Source organism: Ambystoma mexicanum, chromosome 8 (assembly GCF_040938575.1).
Source record: "Ambystoma mexicanum isolate Mex_15411 chromosome 8, UKY_AmexF1_1, whole genome shotgun sequence".
NCBI lineage: Eukaryota > Metazoa > Chordata > Amphibia > Caudata > Ambystomatidae > Ambystoma > Ambystoma mexicanum.
Window position 1 is genome coordinate 1728102790 of NC_090929.1, and position 20200 is coordinate 1728122989.

General features: G+C 48.7%; 1 protein-coding gene across 5 annotated transcripts in view; it reads right to left on the minus strand.

The window, feature by feature from the left end:
• Positions 1-20200, minus strand: part of LOC138473374 (zinc finger protein 514-like) — a 175337-nt gene that overhangs the window by 94863 nt on the left and 60274 nt on the right. For all 5 annotated transcript variants that reach the window (XM_069612065.1, XM_069612064.1, XM_069612063.1 and 2 more), the window contains one exon: positions 4347-4454. In XM_069612065.1, coding sequence (XP_069468166.1) covers positions 4347-4454 — 108 coding nt within the window. The remainder of the gene's footprint in view (positions 1-4346; positions 4455-20200) is intronic.

Below are 20200 nucleotides of genomic sequence, written 5' to 3' on the forward strand. Positions count from 1 at the left end.
TGAAACTGAAACAGATTTTTTTCTTTACCGAGGATTCCCAGCCGGACGACAGGGAATATTCATGAGAATGTGAATCCATTCCAGACCCCATTCTGGAGAAAGTGTTTTCTAAGAAATGCCCCCGGGGGACTCAGTATCTCACGGTCATTTCCAAGGTTTCTGAACCTCATGTGAAGCGATTGAGCTATTTTCTCATTTGCTATTGCACCTCCAGTCCTGGATACCAGATCGGGCTGCTAAACGTCCCATAGGTGGACTTCTGAGGGGGCACTAAGATATAGTGCAGAAAGTCACAGGGAAAAACTAAATGGTTAGGGGGTCTCACTAGGAGTCACAGTTTAGGAATGTTCACCATCCGTTGCAAGAGGATTGAGTGTATGAAGGGAAGGTGGCCCCCAGTGGCTAGAAGCAGGAGTCCCAGGCAAGCATCTGCACCCTTCCATCGTTAGTTATGCAGGGCAGGTCTGCCATTGGCGTGAGTGCATGACTTCAGTCTCCACCGTAGAAGTAATTCCAGGGAGACCCCCACCCCACTTCCTCACAGAACAGTAGCACAGTGATGCATTTGCTTCACTCACAGTAAAAAATGCACGACCCTGCATTCCGCTGCAGAAAGAGGTTGCTTAGCCGCCCCTCTCCCTTCACCATGATTACTCTGCTTCTGTCCCATCTGTATTTTGCTAATGCAATCTATCCTGGAGTTCAGATGTTTCCGCTCAACAGTGCAGACCGACATCATAATGCGACAGCCTTCCTGCAGGAAAATACATTTCCTGCATGTCTCCGCCTGACACACACTGCATTCTAGGACAGTGGCCCTTCACTCCTAAATGAAACTCACCAAATAGGCACGTACACTACGCATGCGCTCATCTGCCCGCTCATCTGCTACGTACCTTAGTGTGGTGTATGGCCCACTTAACTGGGGGGGGTGCATGGCTCCTTTAAGGGAATGAGTCATGACTCCGTCACGGCTCGTCTTAATAAAAAGGATTCTGCTGGCACGGGAGAGGCAGTAGTTATTGGTCTTGGTTCGCCGTGTCACCACGGCCTGTTGTCGCAGCCCCGGCCTAGGTCCCCCCAGAGCCGAGGCTGCCATTGGCTGGGCGCCCCCAGCCACAGTACATCTGTCCAGTGTTCCGGACGCTGCAGAGTGATCCCTGCGTTACGTTTACTGCGAACCCGCAGTATGCATTGGTAATCCGGGTGACCCAGACATCTGGTGCGGCCCGTCCTGGTGGCGAGTCACCACATTGGCGACAAAGGTGGTCCGGGTCCTGCGCAAGTGACGGAGCAGGCTGCTGGCAGCCTAATTATTTTTTAGTGGCCGTTTCACCGCACGTGGCGGCGTCGGCCGCGTGATGGAGAGGAGTTGAAGGAAGCAGCGGAATCAGCCACAACAAAGGTGTGGAGCGGGAGCGTCGAGGTCAGCTGGCGACTCCCTGCAGTTCCCGAAGCAGCGAGGGGCAGCCAGCAGGCCCTTGCGCACACATCTTTCGAAGCACAAAGGAGGTTGGCGTGGCCTACAAACACTGGCCCGCGGCGAGAGGAAAAAGAAAAAAGATAAAAGGAGTTGGAGGCCTGCGGCAGCCCCAACAAGAGGGGGCATGGCCTCCTAACACCCGGGCCTGCACCGGTGATGGAGACAAAGGAAAGGCTGAGGTCTAGCACGAGAGAAGGGGGCGGGGCCAACCAACACCCAGGCCTGCGGCGGTGAAATGAATCAGTGTGAGACTGGCCGTGAAGTAAGGCTGTGTTCCCTAAAAAGGAGCTACAGTCCCCAGGCCACCCAGTGTATCAGCTGGGGTAACCCATGCCTGCAGAAGGTGGGCTTGGCCTATGAACACCTTGCCACATTCGCCAGCACACCAGGATACAGCAGAGGAAACCGTGGGGTGTGGCCAACGCCAGGGAAATACCACATGAGCACGGGTGAGCCGGGGAAGCCATAGTGCCCTGTCCTTCCCCACGGCAACAAGGGGGAGGATTAGACAGGCCACTCCAGTAGCCCACATGACGTGAGGGACAAGGGAGAAGGCCTGCATCCCTCATTCTGCCTGCGAAGCAGACCACGTTGCAGCGCTACTAGCGCTGCCAACATCCTGGCCTGGGTGTCCCATCAGCCCGAAGTGCACATCACTCAGGGGCACAAGAAGAAGCCCTGGGGCCCAGTAATTCACTCCTCGTAGCAGTTCCTCGCCTTTCACCAGGAGGAACCCGAAGGGTAGCGGCTCCATAAGGAGTGCTTGTGCGCCCTCAGTGACAATGAACTTGCTGAGCCAAGCAAGGTGCCTATCCGTAGTGGAAACAGGTTGCGCCACGTCGAGAATCCATCAAGTGGGATGAGGAAGGTGTAGGGGCATATCGCCAGAATGGGCAGCTTGCGCCCTTGCATCCGTTTTATGTGGTCGTGGCTGCTGCCCGTCTAGGAGCCCGATGGACGGCGTGGGTGGAGAACCTCGAGCTGTATTTCGAGGCGGTCGAGATCAAGGAAAGTGCGAAACGCCCCAACCCTCCAGTACTCTGCCGGCCCAGCCGTCCAGAGACTGTTCAACCCCCTTCGGGCCAGAGACCTGTCATACAACACAGCCATTGCAGCACTGAACGAGTACTTTATGCCCATGGCCAACAGGGATTATGAACGGTTTAGGATGAGATGCGCGAGACAAGAGAAAGGGGAGAGCCTTGATGCATTTCATGGCAAGCTGCGTGGCATCGCGTTGTCCTGCGCTCTGGGTAACTGAGGATAACGAGATCAGGGCTCAGATCATCTATAGCTGTAGTTCCTCTGAGCTGCGGAAACAGGTCCTCAGAGAGCCTGGGCTGGGCCTCAATCGAATACAAGAGCTGGGCTGGGCCCAGGAGCTGGCGCAGGTGCGGGCCTCCCGGCAGCAGCTGAAGTTGGAAGCCCCCATGCAACGAGTGAAGTTGGAGGAGGTGTCGGGCGTAGGCAGGTGGCAAGGAGTCAGGCCAACAAGAAGAGGGAAGTGGCCAATGAGAGGGTCAGGTGTCACGATATGCAATCAGTGTGAATGGGACCCCCCGCATGCGCAGGAATGCCCGGCCAAAGGCCATACATGTGGAAGGTGCGGAAAAGAGGGCCATTTCGCACAGGTGTGCCCAGCCCCAACAACGGCAAGCATGATCGGGCCATCAGCAGGAAGTACGTCAAAGAAGGCCACTGGAAGGCAACCCTCCTAGCCCCCCCCCAAAGTAGTGGCGGTCCAGGTGGCAGAGGAGCAAAGAAGGGGACTGGACGACTATGCAGAGGATGAAGATGAGGTTGATGTGTTTTTCTTGTCCTGCAGCAGCTCAAGCGGTCAGTTTGATCCAGGCATCTTCTGATCTCAACTCCGGCCCCTGGGTGCACGGACTAGAATGCACCATAGTTTACAGTGTTTGAGTAGTTGATAGGAGTGGTGTGCGGACTGGAATGCACCACAGTTATGGGCCTGGAGTGGTGTGGGGGGTGCATGCCTCTGTTAAGGGAATGAGTCATGACTCCGTCACGGCTCGTCTTAATAAAAGGGGCTCTGCTAGCACTGGAGAGGCAGTGCAGCAGAGCCCCAGGAAGTGGCAACTCGTATCTGTGTAGTTATTGGTCTTGGTTCACCATGTGACCACGGCCTGTTGTCGCAGCCCCGGCCTGGGTGCCCACAGGGCCGAGGCTGCCATTGGCTGGGTGCCCCCAGCCACAGTACATCTGTCCAGTGTTCCGGGCGCTGCAGGGTGCTCACTGCGTTCCGTTTACTTGGAGCCTGCAATATGCATTGGTAATCCGGGTGACCCCGACATCTGGTGCGGCACGCCCTGGTGAAGGGCCGCCACACTTATCACACTGTGTAATTGGTTCCGTCTCTCCATCTGACCTTTTGAGAAGCAGGACAGCCTCAGACTTCGCCGCTTTCTCACAGGGGTTTAATTAAATATACAGACTTGTGTGAGCAGGTGTGTGTCTGCTTTTTTTTAATGGAGGGTCAGCTCCACAGACCTTCTGCTCTAACACCCCTCTTATCCTGCTTCCCCACATTCTCAACCAAACCCCAACTCTACCCCCAGTTCCCACCCTAAACCAATCACAGTGAAAAGTCAGACCACAAAATGTGGCCAGTCACCCTCTCAGCCATTCAGGGCATTTGAGGATAGGCTTGCCACAAGGTACTCCCAGTGAAATGTCAGGCCACAAAATATGGTCAGATGGCCCCAGCCAGAATGAGGGACACCCTTGTGTGAGCAGGGACACCCTTGTGTGAGCATACCCATACGTTTATTTGAGAACATGTTTTAGAGGCTGCAAGAGAAACTCCTTCGGCTTCTAGATCCCTAGTCAATCACAACATACTCACTTGGTAACGGGTCAAAATCACGTCTTGTCTCGGAGTCATCACGATCCATGAAACACAGATCATCTTCCTTTGCTTTTAATGAAAAGACAAATGTGGAAATAAGAGGACCTGTTTGAAAAGGAAACCAAAAGAATTAGTTCAACAGCAGTTTGTAAAATGTTGAAGTTCAAAACACACACACACACGCATACACACACATGCATAGTGACTACCCAGAGAAAGCAACGCGCACAGCAGCACTAAGCTGAAAACCACCCACATACAGCACAGCGTGTTCACTACCCAGAAAATACAAATCACATAGGAGCAGTTAGCACTTTAGTAATTTGACATTCGTTGCTTTTTTGGGGGTACCAGGCAAGCTGAAATATCGAGGAGTACAGTTGCGACAAATTGACTTGACTAAAACAGTCCCTCCTCCCTCCCACTTCTACAAGCCAAGAGCCCACACAATCATAAAGGTGAAACAAACACAGTTAAGGGAAATACCTGCTTTGCCTTTTATGGTAACATGGGCCAAGGGAAGACTATACTGTGAGGGGTCAGAAATGAGAGGCGGGCACAAAGTTGTACCATTTTCATTACCAGATATCTTTATTAAAACCAAAAATGTTGGATGAAGGCCTCTCTGTCCTGAAGAGTGTTTCCCTACCTATGAAACTAAAACTAAAGACCAGTCTGTGTCCAGTCGTCAAACTTATAAACTGTCCTTGTGTCCAAAACATACTAATCTGACCGTCACCCTAGAAACAAATATCTAAGGGTGCAAGGAAGTGGTCAAGAGTTCTATTTGCCAAAAAGTGTTCACAACTAAAGCTATTCGATGAATTCAACCAAACAGTATTTTCCCAGGAGAAATCCTTGGATCCAGAGGGAGTTTCCCTTCCCCTGGATAGTTAGGTGGGATGGCAAAAGGGTCTTTTCCAAACAACAGTTCCTTAAGGATGGCAAAAGTATTTCCTTTGACCAACAATTCCCGAGGGATGGCAAAAGTGTTTCCTCCAAGCAACCGTTTTTTAAGGATAGCACAAGTGTCTTATCCTAACCACAATTCCTGAAGGATGGCAAAAAGGTGTCTCTTTCAATCAACGGTGCCTTCATGAATGTTGTACTCAATTCAGAAAAGGTTCTTATACAAACAATATGTTCCACATTTTGGACTGAGTTCACAAACAGGAAGGATCTTATTCAAACGTAAAAACTTTCATTGGATCCCCTGGTACACTCTCCTGCCAGGTATCTTTCCCACCTTGTCCAGTCTTTTCCAGAATACTTTGGATGGAGGACCTGGTTTTCTCCCCTGCCAGGAATTCTCTTCCTGAAGTCTTGTAAATCCCCTTAAGTCGTCTCTGCCTGATGAGCTCCTTTCACCAGGACTACTTCTTATGGGCTCCTCAGATCTCTGGTGTATTCTCCTGCCAGGTACATTTCCCATATTAACTAACTTATAACTTCCATGTACTGAGTAAAAGGTCTGCTATACCCCCTTGCCAGGAATTGTCCCCCCCATCTTGCGGTTCCCCTCATCTTTTTTTTGCCCGATTTGTTACTTTCACCAGGACTTCTTTTCTTCTTTGCTGTCCTTTACTTATTTCAACTTTCCCCACATTGACATCTGTTGATGTACTTGTTTCTGAACTATTCATTTGCTTGGGATAGTACTTGCTCCAACGTTCCCAACACTGACATTTCATATGGGGGGACTTCAAGCTTAATCCCTCGAAGAGCCTCCTTTGCACTGCAGACCTTCATTCCTTGTTCCCGCCAGCTCTGCATTTCCTCACCGGCTTCTCTCTGCGACTGGGATTAAAGGCTGCTGCTATTACCCAGCACATCCGTCTCTCTGGTGGCTCTGCTGCCGCTGCCAGAGCTTAACCGGTCTCTTCCTGGGTTCCGCCAGAGTCTCTCCTGGCATCGAGACACGCCGGTAAACTGTCTTCACAGTGGCAAGCTGCTGCATATGAACACCTGCGTTCCCGACCTCCGTCAGCACGGTTCTTCTGGGCACCGCTTTATTTTCCTGCTCTTCTCCTCTCGAGGGCGGATAACAGCTTTAAATGTCCAAGGTGCTCGAGATCCATAGAAACAACTAGTCTGCGCATTCAACTTGATGGTTCTTTCTCCTCCTTTCCCGTCTCAGGCTTTATGGGAGATTAAGTCCATAGAGTTTATTGGATTTCAGAAACTATGTTGGAATAGGAAATGTTTGATGTGTTTGTGGTTTGAATGTACTTTTGTCTAGAGGGATGTGCAGGAAGGGGCTTTTGTGTTTTACAAGGAGAGGGACTTGTATGGCGACAACAAGCCACCAGGGAGGTTTTCTTCTCCAAGAAGGGAAGAATGCTGTGTCCCTCCTGATGGGGTCACCACCATCCGCCGACAACGGTCTCCTTCCACGCGATCCTCATAACACCACCCCCGGGGGCAGGATCGGGTAGCAGCTGCCGTCTCCTGGCCACATGAGAGGGGATCTCTGGTATCCAGCCATTTTATTGAAAGCATTTTCAGACAGGTAATTTATAACAAACCTATAATATTGAAAAAACATCAAATTGTTTTAATAAATATATGTGAAGGGTGTGGATAAAATGGGCAAGGGGGGATTAGGGTGGGGTACAAATCATGGAAAACAGGGAGTCTGGGGGAGCCTGCACCCACTCAATTTTTTTTTTTTAAATGGGTGATGTGTTACAATATTATAATTTCGCTATAAATTACCTCTCTGAAAATGTTTCCCATAAAATCTCATGGAACCAGATCTCTGGCTGGGGTTCAGTGATGACTCCACAGGATTCATCACAATGCTCTCAAGATGGGTGTGAACATGGATCAGCAGCAACCAAAACAGCAAAGTGTTAATGAAAGAAATGCCCAAACAAGGCTCTACAAAGTGGATATATACTTCAATCAAACACCCATCCCTGCAGAAAGAACAGAGACTATGCACGGATAGAATAGATGCAGCACACTGGGTAATGAGACGGTGGAGAAACGGAGCAGAAACCCACCCCTGCAGAAAGAACAGAGACTATGCACGGATAGAATAGATGCAGCACACTGGGTAATGAGACGGTGGAGAAACGGAGCAGAAACCCACTGTTAGGCAGAATCCTGTGCAGTGCCCTTAGGGACCACTACACACAATTAAGACCACAGGTGGCAATACAAGTTTTACCTTTGGTACAAGCCTGTACTACTATGTCAGATTGGTAGCAGTGGCGGAGCAGCCAGGCTTATCTCAAGAGTATACGAGCAGTAGCAGAGATTAAACAAAGGGACCACAATCACTGTGACTCAAGCAAACACTGACTCAAGGTTTCAGGTAGAAAAATATAAGTACATTTATTTTTAAACCATTCGTTATAAACACAACACTTCTATTAAACTTAAACAAAAATCACACGTTAAATATACTACAACTAACCAATTCACTTTGTACAGTATGTCTCAAGGTAAGTACCCTGTGTTTGAATGAACCGGTGTTAGGCGCAAAACACGTTACCACGAACACAATTGCGATCACTTTTTGACAGTTCAGTCTACTAAATAAACGCCAAAATATGGCAACCTGAAATTCTACCGGGGCAAAAACACACCTAGCACCTGAGATACCCAGAGGGAGTTGGAGGCAAAAATCACAGGCAATATTTTGGTTAGGCAGACAGAATCGAGAAACACTCAGAGACAGGAGTTCAAAAGTCAAAGGGCCGGATCCAGCATCGAAAGACACCGGGGCCTTTTGCCGAAGATCACACAGTCAGACAGTTCACGATTCAATGTTGCCAAAAGTACTTTGATATTGTCAATGTTCGAAAGCAAAAGTTACAAGAAGGAGGGAAGACAAGGGCAAGCCTTGGAAATTAAGAAAAGGGGATTCACCCAGTTTTCTCAGCAGAACACAGTACCTTGTTCCAATGGTGCAGCTGGTGCCCTGGCAGTTGTTCCTGCCAGGGCAAAAAGCTGGAGAAACGGAGCAGAAACCCACCCCTGCAGAAAGAACAGAGACTATGCAATGATAGAATAGATGCAGCACACTGGGTAATGAGATGGTGGAGAAACGGAGCAGAAACCCACCCCTGCAGAAAGAACAGAGACTATGCACTGATAGAATAGATGCAGCACACTGGGTAATGAGACGGTGGAGAAACCCACCCCTGCAGAAAGAACAGACTATGCAATGATAGAATAGATGCAGCACACTGGGTAATGAGACGGTGGAGAAACGGAGCAGAAACCCACCCCTGCAGAAAGAACAGAGACTATGCACTGATAGAATAGATGCAGCACACTACGGTAATGAGACGGTGGAGAAACGGAGCAGAAACCCACCCCTGCAGAAAGAACAGAGACTATGCACTGATAGAATAGATGCAGCACACTGGGTAATGAGATGGTGGAGAAACTGAGCAGAAACCCACCCCTGCAGAAAGAACAGAGACTATGCAATGACAGAATAGATGCAGCACACTGGGTAATGAGACGGTGGAGAAACCCACCCGGCAGAAAGAACAGAGACTTTGCAATGATAGAATAGATGGTTTCCCGCAGACGAACGATTCCTGGAGCTTTGTTGTGAAGGAAGACGTCTGAAGGGGTCTGCACCACACAGGGATGAAGCCGGCAGCAGCGACAAGGAAAAAAGGTGCGCTCCTTAAAAACAGAAGAGGCTCTTCGGGTGGCTATCCGGACCACTAAAGCACTGTGCAGCAATTTCCACAAAGGAAGAGGATCCTCTGGCTGTAGAAGATGAGCTGGTTATCCCCACCAAGCTCGAGGGAAGAAGACTCCGGACTGGATCTTCTCTTAGTCATTGAAGGGTAGATAGCTCAGGACTGCAGCAGGGCTTCGCCGGGACGGGGTAGTTGCAGCAGCCGTCGTTCTCTCCGCTTCTCTTCGGTTCCTTGTAGTTCCAGTGGCGACTCTCAGACTTCTAGCCCAAGAGATCTGCCTTTTATGCGAAAAACCCCCATTCACACAGCCTGGCTGTCAATCACCCAGCAAGGGAGTTGTCCAGCCCGGACAACTACCCTGGCCAATCATAACAAAGTGCGACTTGGGTTTCCTAGGATACCCTGTGCAGGGGGTGACTACACCCCTCCCTCACATTCAGCCCACCTATACACCCAGACGCCTTGAGAAGGGCTTCTGAGCAGAAGCCTGCCAAAACACAGTGAACAAAGAAGGCAAACCTAGTTTGCCGCACAAATTAAAACACAAGTAGGACTTTAACAAAAGGAAATGGCAAATAAACCCAACCAGAGCCAAAAGAAAGAAGATTTGGTCAAGCGGGTTTATGTTCGAGGCTAATATAATAGCCAAGAACAGTACCACGTTTATCTAATATAATCGCGGTAGAAGAGTTAGGGTAGATACCACTGCCACCAGCCAAGTCTAAATGTTAAAAGAGCGAAACAATGCTCTAGAAGGTACAGATAAAAAGGGATACGAATTAACCCTTTCCAGTACTCCATGGAAGATGGGGTGTACTGGATCTGTGGTAGATTGACTAAGTAAAGTTAATGGTAACTCTACCCTTTTCTGGGGGACAGTAGTCAGCCTCAGAAATGGAGACGAGGGAAGTCTCAAAGACAACCCTGTGCCACGGCACTGAAGGTGCTGTGTGACACACAAAAAGAAGGGGGCTACTGGAGTGGTGTACTTCAGAGTCTACAATCACAAAAACAGATAGAAACACATAGCAAAACACAGGTAAGAGTGGGGGAAAAGCTCTCACTCTTACCAAGTGGAAAAAAATAAACTCCAGAAGTCCAGCAAAGCTGCTGGGGGACTCACTAGGTGAGGGTAATTAGCCATAGATGAGAATTCTCCCTAACACCCACCCCTGTAGAAAGAACAGAGACTATGCAATGACAGAATAGATGGAGCACACTGGGTAATGAGACGGTGGAGAAACCCACCCGGCAGAAAGAACAGAGACTTTGCAATGATAGAATAGATGCAGCACACTGGGTAATGAGACGGTGGAGAAACGGAGCAGAAACCCACCCCTGCAGAAAGAACAGACTATGCAATGATAGAATAGATGCAGCACTCTGGGTAATGAGACAGTGGAGAAACGGAGCAGAAACCCACCCCTGCAGAAAGAACAGAGACTATGCACTGATAGAATAGATGCAGCACACTGGGTAATGAGACGGTGGAGAAACGGAGCAGAAACCGACCCCTCCAGAAAGAACAGAGACTATGCAATGATAGAATAGATGCAGCACACTGGGTAATGAGACGGTGGAGAAACCCTCCCCTGCAGAAAGAACAGACTATGCAATGATAGAATAGATGCAGCACACTGGGTAATGAGACGGTGGAGAAACGGAGCAGAAGCCCACCCCTGCAGAAAGAACAGAGACTATGCACTGATAGAATAGATGCAGCACACTATGGTAATGAGACGGTGGAGAAACGGAGCAGAAACCCACCCCTGCAGAAAGAACAGAGACTATGCACTGATAGAATAGATGCAGCACACTGGGTAATGAGACGGTGGAGAAACCCACCCCTGCAGAAAGAACAGACTATGCAATGATAGAATAGATGCAGCACACTGGGTAATGAGATGGTGGAGAAACTGAGCAGAAACCCACCCCTGCAGAAAGAACAGAGACTATGCACTGATAGAATAGATGCAGCACTCTGGGTAATGAGACGATGGAGAAATGGAGCAGAAACCCACCCCTGCAGAAAGAACAGAGACTATGCAATGATAGAATAGATGCAGCACACTGGGTAATGAGAAGGTGGAGAAACGGAGCAGAAACCCACCCCTGCAGAAAGAACAGAGACTATGCACTGATAGAATAGATGCAGCACACTGGGTAATGAGACGGTGGAGAAACGGAGCAGAAACCCACCCCTGCAGAAAGAACAGAGACTATGCACTGATAGAATAGATGCAGCACACTGGGTAATGAGACGGTGGAGAAACGGAGCAGAAACCGACCCCTCCAGAAAGAACAGAGACTATGCAATGATAGAATAGATGCAGCACACTGGGTAATGAGACGGTGGAGAAACCCACCCCTGCAGAAAGAACAGACTATGCAATGATAGAATAGATGCAGCACACTGGGTAATGAGACGGTGGAGAAACGGAGCAGAAGCCCACCCCTGCAGAAAGAACAGAGACTATGCACTGATAGAATAGATGCAGCACACTATGGTAATGAGACGGTGGAGAAACGGAGCAGAAACCCACCCCTGCAGAAAGAACAGAGACTATGCAATGATAGAATAGATGCAGCACACTGGGTAATGAGACGGTGGAGAAACCCACCCCTGCAGAAAGAACAGACTATGCAATGATAGAATAGATGCAGCACACTGGGTAATGAGACGGTGGAGAAACGGAGCAGAAGCCCACCCCTGCAGAAAGAACAGAGACTATGCACTGATAGAATAGATGCAGCACACTATGGTAATGAGACGGTGGAGAAACGGAGCAGAAACCCACCCCTCCAGAAAGAACAGAGACTATGCAATGATAGAATAGATGCAGCACACTGGGTAATGAGACGGTGGAGAAACCCACCCCTGCAGAAAGAACAGACTATGCAATGATAGAATAGATGCAGCACACTGGGTAATGAGACGGTGGAGAAACGGAGCAGAAGCCCACCCCTGCAGAAAGAACAGAGACTATGCACTGATAGAATAGATGCAGCACACTATGGTAATGAGACGGTGGAGAAACGGAGCAGAAACCCACCCCTGCAGAAAGAACAGAGACTATGCACTGATAGAATAGATGCAGCACACTGGGTAATGAGATGGTGGAGAAACTGAGCAGAAACCCACCCCTGCAGAAAGAACAGAGACTATGCAATGACAGAATAGATGGAGTACACTGGGTAATGAGACGGTGGAGAAACGGAGCAGAAGCCCACCCCTGCAGAAAGAACAGAGACTATGCACTGATAGAATAGATGCAGCACACTATGGTAATGAGACGGTGGAGAAACGGAGCAGAAACCCACCCCTGCAGAAAGAACAGAGACTATGCACTGATAGAATAGATGCAGCACAATGGGTAATGAGATGGTGGAGAAACTGAGCAGAAACCCACCCCTGCAGAAAGAACAGAGACTATGCAATGACAGAATAGATGCAGCACACTGGGTAATGAGACGGTGGAGAAACCCACCCGGCAGAAAGAACAGAGACTTTGCAATGATAGAATAGATGCAGCACACTGGGTAATGAGACGGTGGAGAAACGGAGCAGAAACCCACCCCTGCAGAAAGAACAGAGACTATGCAATGATAGAATAGATGCAGCACACTGGGTAATGAGACGGTGGAGAAACGGAGCAGAAACCCACCCCTGCAGAAAGAACAGAGACTATGCACTGATAGAATAGATGCAGCACACTGGGTAATGAGACGGTGGAGAAACCCACCCCTGCAGAAAGAACAGACTATGCAATGATAGAATAGATGCAGCACACTGGGTAATGAGACGGTGGAGAAACGGAGCAGAAGCCCACCCCTGCAGAAAGAACAGAGACTATGCACTGATAGAATAGATGCAGCACACTATGGTAATGAGACGGTGGAGAAACGGAGCAGAAACCCACCCCTGCAGAAAGAACAGAGACTATGCACTGAGAGAATAGATGCAGCACACTGGGTAATGAGATGGTGGAGAAACTGAGCAGAAACCCACCCCTGCAGAAAGAACAGAGACTATGCAATGACAGAATAGATGCAGCACACTGGGTAATGAGACGGTGGAGAAACCCACCCCTGCAGAAAGAACAGACTATGCAATGATAGAATAGATGCAGCACTCTGGGTAATGAGACGATGGAGAAACGGAGCAGAAACCCACCCCTGCAGAAAGAACAGAGACTATGCAATGATAGAATAGATGCAGCACACTGGGTAATGAGAAGGTGGAGAAACGGAGCAGAAACCCACCCCTGCAGAAAGAACAGAGACTATGCACTGATAGAATAGATGCAGCACACTATGGTAATGAGACGGTGGAGAAACGGAGCAGAAACCCACCCCTGCAGAAAGAACAGAGACTATGCACTGATAGAATAGATGCAGCACACTGGGTAATGAGACGGTGGAGAAACCCACCCCTGCAGAAAGAACAGACTATGCAATGATAGAATAGATGCAGCACACTGGGTAATGAGATGGTGGAGAAACTGAGCAGAAACCCACCCCTGCAGAAAGAACAGAGACTATGCACTGATAGAATAGATGCAGCACTCTGGGTAATGAGACGATGGAGAAACGGAGCAGAAACCCACCCCTGCAGAAAGAACAGAGACTATGCAATGATAGAATAGATGCAGCACACTGGGTAATGAGAAGGTGGAGAAACGGAGCAGAAACCCACCCCTGCAGAAAGAACAGAGACTATGCACTGATAGAATAGATGCAGCACACTGGGTAATGAGACGGTGGAGAAACGGAGCAGAAACCCACCCCTGCAGAAAGAACAGAGACTATGCACTGATAGAATAGATGCAGCACACTGGGTAATGAGACGGTGGAGAAACGGAGCAGAAACCGACCCCTCCAGAAAGAACAGAGACTATTCAATGATAGAATAGATGCAGCACACTGGGTAATGAGACGGTGGAGAAACGGAGCAGAAGCCCACCCCTGCAGAAAGAACAGAGACTATGCACTGATAGAATAGATGCAGCACACTGGGTAATGAGACGGTGGAGAAACGGAGCAGAAGCCCACCCCTGCAGAAAGAACAGAGACTATGCACTGATAGAATAGATGCAGCACACTGGGTAATGAGATGGTGGAGAAACTGAGCAGAAACCCACCCCTGCAGAAAGAACAGAGACTATGCAATGACAGAATAGATGGAGTACACTGGGTAATGAGACGGTGGAGAAACGGAGCAGAAGCCCACCCCTGCAGAAAGAACAGAGACTATGCACTGATAGAATAGATGCAGCACACTATGGTAATGAGACGGTGGAGAAACGGAGCAGAAACCCACCCCTGCAGAAAGAACAGAGACTATGCACTGATAGAATAGATGCAGCACAATGGGTAATGAGATGGTGGAGAAACTGAGCAGAAACCCACCCCTGCAGAAAGAACAGAGACTATGCAATGACAGAATAGATGCAGCACACTGGGTAATGAGACGGTGGAGAAACCCACCCGGCAGAAAGAACAGAGACTTTGCAATGATAGAATAGATGCAGCACACTGGGTAATGAGACGGTGGAGAAACGGAGCAGAAACCCACCCCTGCAGAAAGAACAGAGACTATGCAATGATAGAATAGATGCAGCACACTGGGTAATGAGACGGTGGAGAAACGGAGCAGAAACCCACCCCTGCAGAAAGAACAGAGACTATGCACTGATAGAATAGATGCAGCACACTGGGTAATGAGACGGTGGAGAAACCCACCCCTGCAGAAAGAACAGACTATGCAATGATAGAATAGATGCAGCACACTGGGTAATGAGACGGTGGAGAAACGGAGCAGAAGCCCACCCCTGCAGAAAGAACAGAGACTATGCACTGATAGAATAGATGCAGCACACTATGGTAATGAGACGGTGGAGAAACCCACCCCTGCAGAAAGAACAGACTATGCAATGATAGAATAGATGCAGCACTCTGGGTAATGAGACGATGGAGAAACGGAGCAGAAACCCACCCCTGCAGAAAGAACAGAGACTATGCAATGATAGAATAGATGCAGCACACTGGGTAATGAGAAGGTGGAGAAACGGAGCAGAAACCCACCCCTGCAGAAAGAACAGAGACTATGCACTGATAGAATAGATGCAGCACACTATGGTAATGAGACGGTGGAGAAACGGAGCAGAAACCCACCCCTGCAGAAAGAACAGAGACTATGCACTGATAGAATAGATGCAGCACACTGGGTAATGAGACGGTGGAGAAACCCACCCCTGCAGAAAGAACAGACTATGCAATGATAGAATAGATGCAGCACACTGGGTAATGAGATGGTGGAGAAACTGAGCAGAAACCCACCCCTGCAGAAAGAACAGAGACTATGCACTGATAGAATAGATGCAGCACTCTGGGTAATGAGACGATGGAGAAACGGAGCAGAAACCCACCCCTGCAGAAAGAACAGAGACTATGCAATGATAGAATAGATGCAGCACACTGGGTAATGAGAAGGTGGAGAAACGGAGCAGAAACCCACCCCTGCAGAAAGAACAGAGACTATGCACTGATAGAATAGATGCAGCACACTGGGTAATGAGACGGTGGAGAAACGGAGCAGAAACCCACCCCTGCAGAAAGAACAGAGACTATGCACTGATAGAATAGATGCAGCACACTGGGTAATGAGACGGTGGAGAAACGGAGCAGAAACCGACCCCTCCAGAAAGAACAGAGACTATGCACTGATAGAATAGATGCAGCACACTATGGTAATGAGACGGTGGAGAAACGGAGCAGAAACCCACCCCTGCAGAAAGAACAGAGACTATGCACTGATAGAATAGATGCAGCACAATGGGTAATGAGATGGTGGAGAAACTGAGCAGAAACCCACCCCTGCAGAAAGAACAGAGACTATGCAATGACAGAATAGATGCAGCACACTGGGTAATGAGACGGTGGAGAAACGGAGCAGAAACCCACCCCTGCAGAAAGAACAGAGACTATGCACTGATAGAATAGATGCAGCACACTGGGTAATGAGACGGTGGAGAAACGGAGCAGAAACCCACCCCTGCAGAAAGAACAGAGACTATGCACTGATAGAATAGATGCAGCACACTGGGTAATGAGACGGTGGAGAAACGGAGCAGAAACCGACCCCTCCAGAAAGAACAGAGACTATGCACTGATAGAATAGATGCAGCACACTATGGTAATGAGACGGTGGAGAAACGGAGCAGAAACCCACCCCTGCAGAAAGAACAGAGACTATGCACTGATAGAATAGATGCAGCACAATGGGTAATGAGATGGTGGAGAAACTGAGCAGAAACCCACCCCTGCAGAAAGAACAGAGACTATGCAATGACAGAATAGATGCAGCACACTGGGTAATGAGACGGTGGAGAAACCCACCCGGCAGAAAGAACAGAGACTTTGCAATGATAGAATAGATGCAGCACACTGGGTAATGAGACGGTGGAGAAACGGAGCAGAAACCCACCCCTGCAGAAAGAACAGAGACTATGCAATGATAGAATAGATGCAGCACACTGGGTAATGAGACGGTGGAGAAACGGAGCAGAAACCCACCCCTGCAGAAAGAACAGAGACTATGCACTGATAGAATAGATGCAGCACACTGGGTAATGAGATGGTGGAGAAACTGAGCAGAAACCCACCCCTGCAGAAAGAACAGAGACTATGCAATGACAGAATAGATGCAGCACACTGGGTAATGAGACGGTGGAGAAACCCACCCCTGCAGAAAGAACAGACTATGCAATGATAGAATAGATGCAGCACTCTGGGTAATGAGACGATGGAGAAACGGAGCAGAAACCCACCCCTGCAGAAAGAACAGAGACTATGCAATGATAGAATAGATGCAGCACACTGGGTAATGAGACGGAGAAACCCACCCTTGCAGAAAGAACAGAGACTATGCAATGATAGAATAGATGCAGCACATTGGGTAATGAGACGGTGGAGAAACGGAGCAGAAACCCACCCCTGCAGAAAGAACAGAGACTATGCACTGATAGAATAGATGCAGCACACTGGGTAATGAGAGGGTGGAGAAACGGAGCAGAAACCCACCCCTGCAGAAAGAACAGAGACTATGCAATGATAGAATAGATGCAGCACACTGGGTAATGAGACGGTGGAGAAACGGAGCAGAAACCCACCCCTGCAGAAAGAACAGAGACTATGCAATGATAGAATAGATGCAGCACACTGGGTAATGAGACGGTGGAGAAACGGAGCAGAAACCCACCCCTGCAGAAAGAACAGACTATGCAATGATGGAATAGATGCAGCACTCTGGGTAATGAGAGAGTGGAGAAAAGGCAATAAAAACCACAATGTTGATATTTCGTGAGGTTGCAAAGGGGTTTCTAAAACGGCCAGGCCAGTCTCCTCTAGGGTCCAAAGATGGACCAAAGGGGCAGTTAGCTGTCAATAGTACCATTTTGCATTTTTTCACGGTTCGGCAGCACCAAACTAGACTTCTTGGCGCTGTGCAAAGGTCGGGATAGTGCAAAAGGCAGCCACAAATGGTCCTTGAAACACTGCTTTAAGCAGCTCCAACGTGAAAAGCACTAGGGTCCCCGCTGTTTTGGCTCTTAGGTTGCTGCAAGTTCCACTTCAGGGTCTCAAGGGCCAAAGTAAGTCAGTTCTCAGCTCACAAACACAGGGGAGCCTGGCACACACCTTTAGGGGTCCTACAACATGGTAAGGTCCTGTGCAATAGAGTGGTTGGCAGATATGTGGTCTTGGTTCAGCAGCAGAGGTCACACCCCAATGGTCCCTGGGGATAGTTAGGGGACAAAGCTTGCCTCTGCCTTGGAACACCTGCCTTCACCTCACAACTGAACGACTCTGGAAAGGATGTCTCTCCCAGAAAGGTCTAATGCAATTTTATTTCAGGATTGGAGCCCAAATGGTTAAAAGCTAGCCTACTTTAGGACTCCAACCCGTGCGCTTGAAATGAGTGGACCTTGCCCTTCGGACGTCACACCCAAAGTGATTTGCGCTACAGGAAGTGCAGGGGACAGGAAAGAGGCAGAGAGAAACAAAACAGCAGACTCGTTCCAAACTTGTACACATCTCTCTGGCTACACTAACCCCACCCTCTCACTTATCAATAGAATCAAAGGCCTTTAGATATGCAGCATCGTGGTGTGAGGCATAGCCCTTGGTGAATAAATGTGCGCTTTGAATCCTGTTGCCAGGCCAGCTTCCCGTGGAAAGGCTCTCTCTGGAGAAAGGGTGTTACCCGCCCTTACAAAAAGGAACGAAGAGAGGCAATCCCCCAAGGCTATAGTCCTGCCAGTGGACAGGGGGAGCCTTTTATGGAATGAATACACACAGCCCTTCCACAGCTGAACTGAACTGGGCCAAAGGGCAGACATGTGCAATATCAATTTGATTCCTGTTCAAATCCTCATATTCTGTGCTCCTTTCCTCTGACCTGGTGCGGTAGAACATTGTTGGCGTTGCTGCTGGAGCCTCATCGCTCTTGTTGGCGTTACTGCCGAAGGCCCGCTATTTTCGGTTTGCGAGGGGAAGGTGGTCTAGGGAGCCTCCTGGAGTCCTGTGGTTGTCGGCTCTGGTTCTGGCAACAAGTGTGGCCGCAGAGTGAACCTGAGCGAGGGTATCATTAAGGGAGAGACATTTCAGCCGCTGATATGCTTATTCACTTTGCAATATCGCCTCTGCCTGCATACGCTCTATAACAAAGATTGCTTTCTGGCGCTGTGGGTATTCACTAAACACCTGTGACATATCACTGTCGGGAGACTGTGGGACGACTCCTTTCATCCCGGCCCCCCCTCGCTGGCTTGCTTGCACACCTTATATTATTGGTTTTGCATACAAACATCCTAATAACAAAGACTGATTTTCGCGCTGTGGCCATTTAGCATAAACTCGAGGTTAACTTCAGCCGTGAGACTGCGGGATGAATCCTTTGATCCCGGCTGCCCTAGAGTGTGCATTTATGCTAAAGAGCTGTAACATTTATCTGCTCAAGACATTATTGTAAACCTTCACACTCACCCCGAAAGCTAAACAATGGGCGTTTGCTTCTGATGAGGATATTGTCAATCGTCTACTTGATTGCCTTCACGAGTGAAGTGATTTCTGCCTGAGGCAGATAATGCTAGCTCTTTAAGATGCACGTCAACACTTTATAAAGGCTTATAAGTGTTCGATGAGCTAAATTGACTCGGATTATCTTTGTAAGAGCCGATACACTATATGCCGTCACTCGAGAAAGGCCAATCATCTAATTGTAACATGCGAAAATGAAACAATAAAAACACTGAATTGACAGTGCTATGAGCAAAACTAAACTGAAAAAACAAGAGCCATTAAGTAAAGGAGCAATAACTGATTTTTTTCATACTAATGCACAACCGTAAAAAAACTCCACAGTAATGGAGGAAGTGGAGTCAACCACTGAACAACACAATCCCCCAGGACGTTACCAACTAGGGGGACATTGATAACAATTGCTAGAATTGTGCCTATCTATGCAGAGATCAATGACCCCTGCAACACAATCTTTGGGGACAAACCCTCAAGGACTGATTCCTGGAGCGTCTCACTCCCCGAGGGAGCAAACTAGTAGATTATCGGCATCCCCTAACCTAGCCATACACCATGATCCGTCTGTTGACGGAAGCGATATTGAGACAAGTGGAGCCTCATTGTCTAGTCCAACAGCTCTGCCCGAGTTACAATCATCAATGGCCTCGCTCCAGTTTGCCTTAAAAATACTGCTAAAAATGTGTGGGCGCATCTTGGAGACCACGCTTAGCCTTGTTCCTGGGGATGTAGGCAAAGATATTATTAGCGAAGTGGAAGAGATCAATTCATTGCCAGCAGCTTGCGGCTCATCAAAGCCCGTTGGTGATCCTGAGACCGATTCAATTCTTGCAGACAAATCAGTTGTGTTTTTATCTCGCAAATAATGAAGACTTGCTAGAAGAGCAGCAATGAAAAAGAAGTCGTGCGAGGTGGCCTCCCCCTAGCCTACAACTGCTCCTACTGGAAAACCTACCAAGAAGGACAAAAAGAAAGCCACTCGGGCCCAAAAAATGTAAATTTAATTATTTGGCTTATTCCGGACAATGATAACGAGTCCTTGAGAGAAGAAGAGCTACCAGACCTGGGCTCATCACAACTAAATAATGA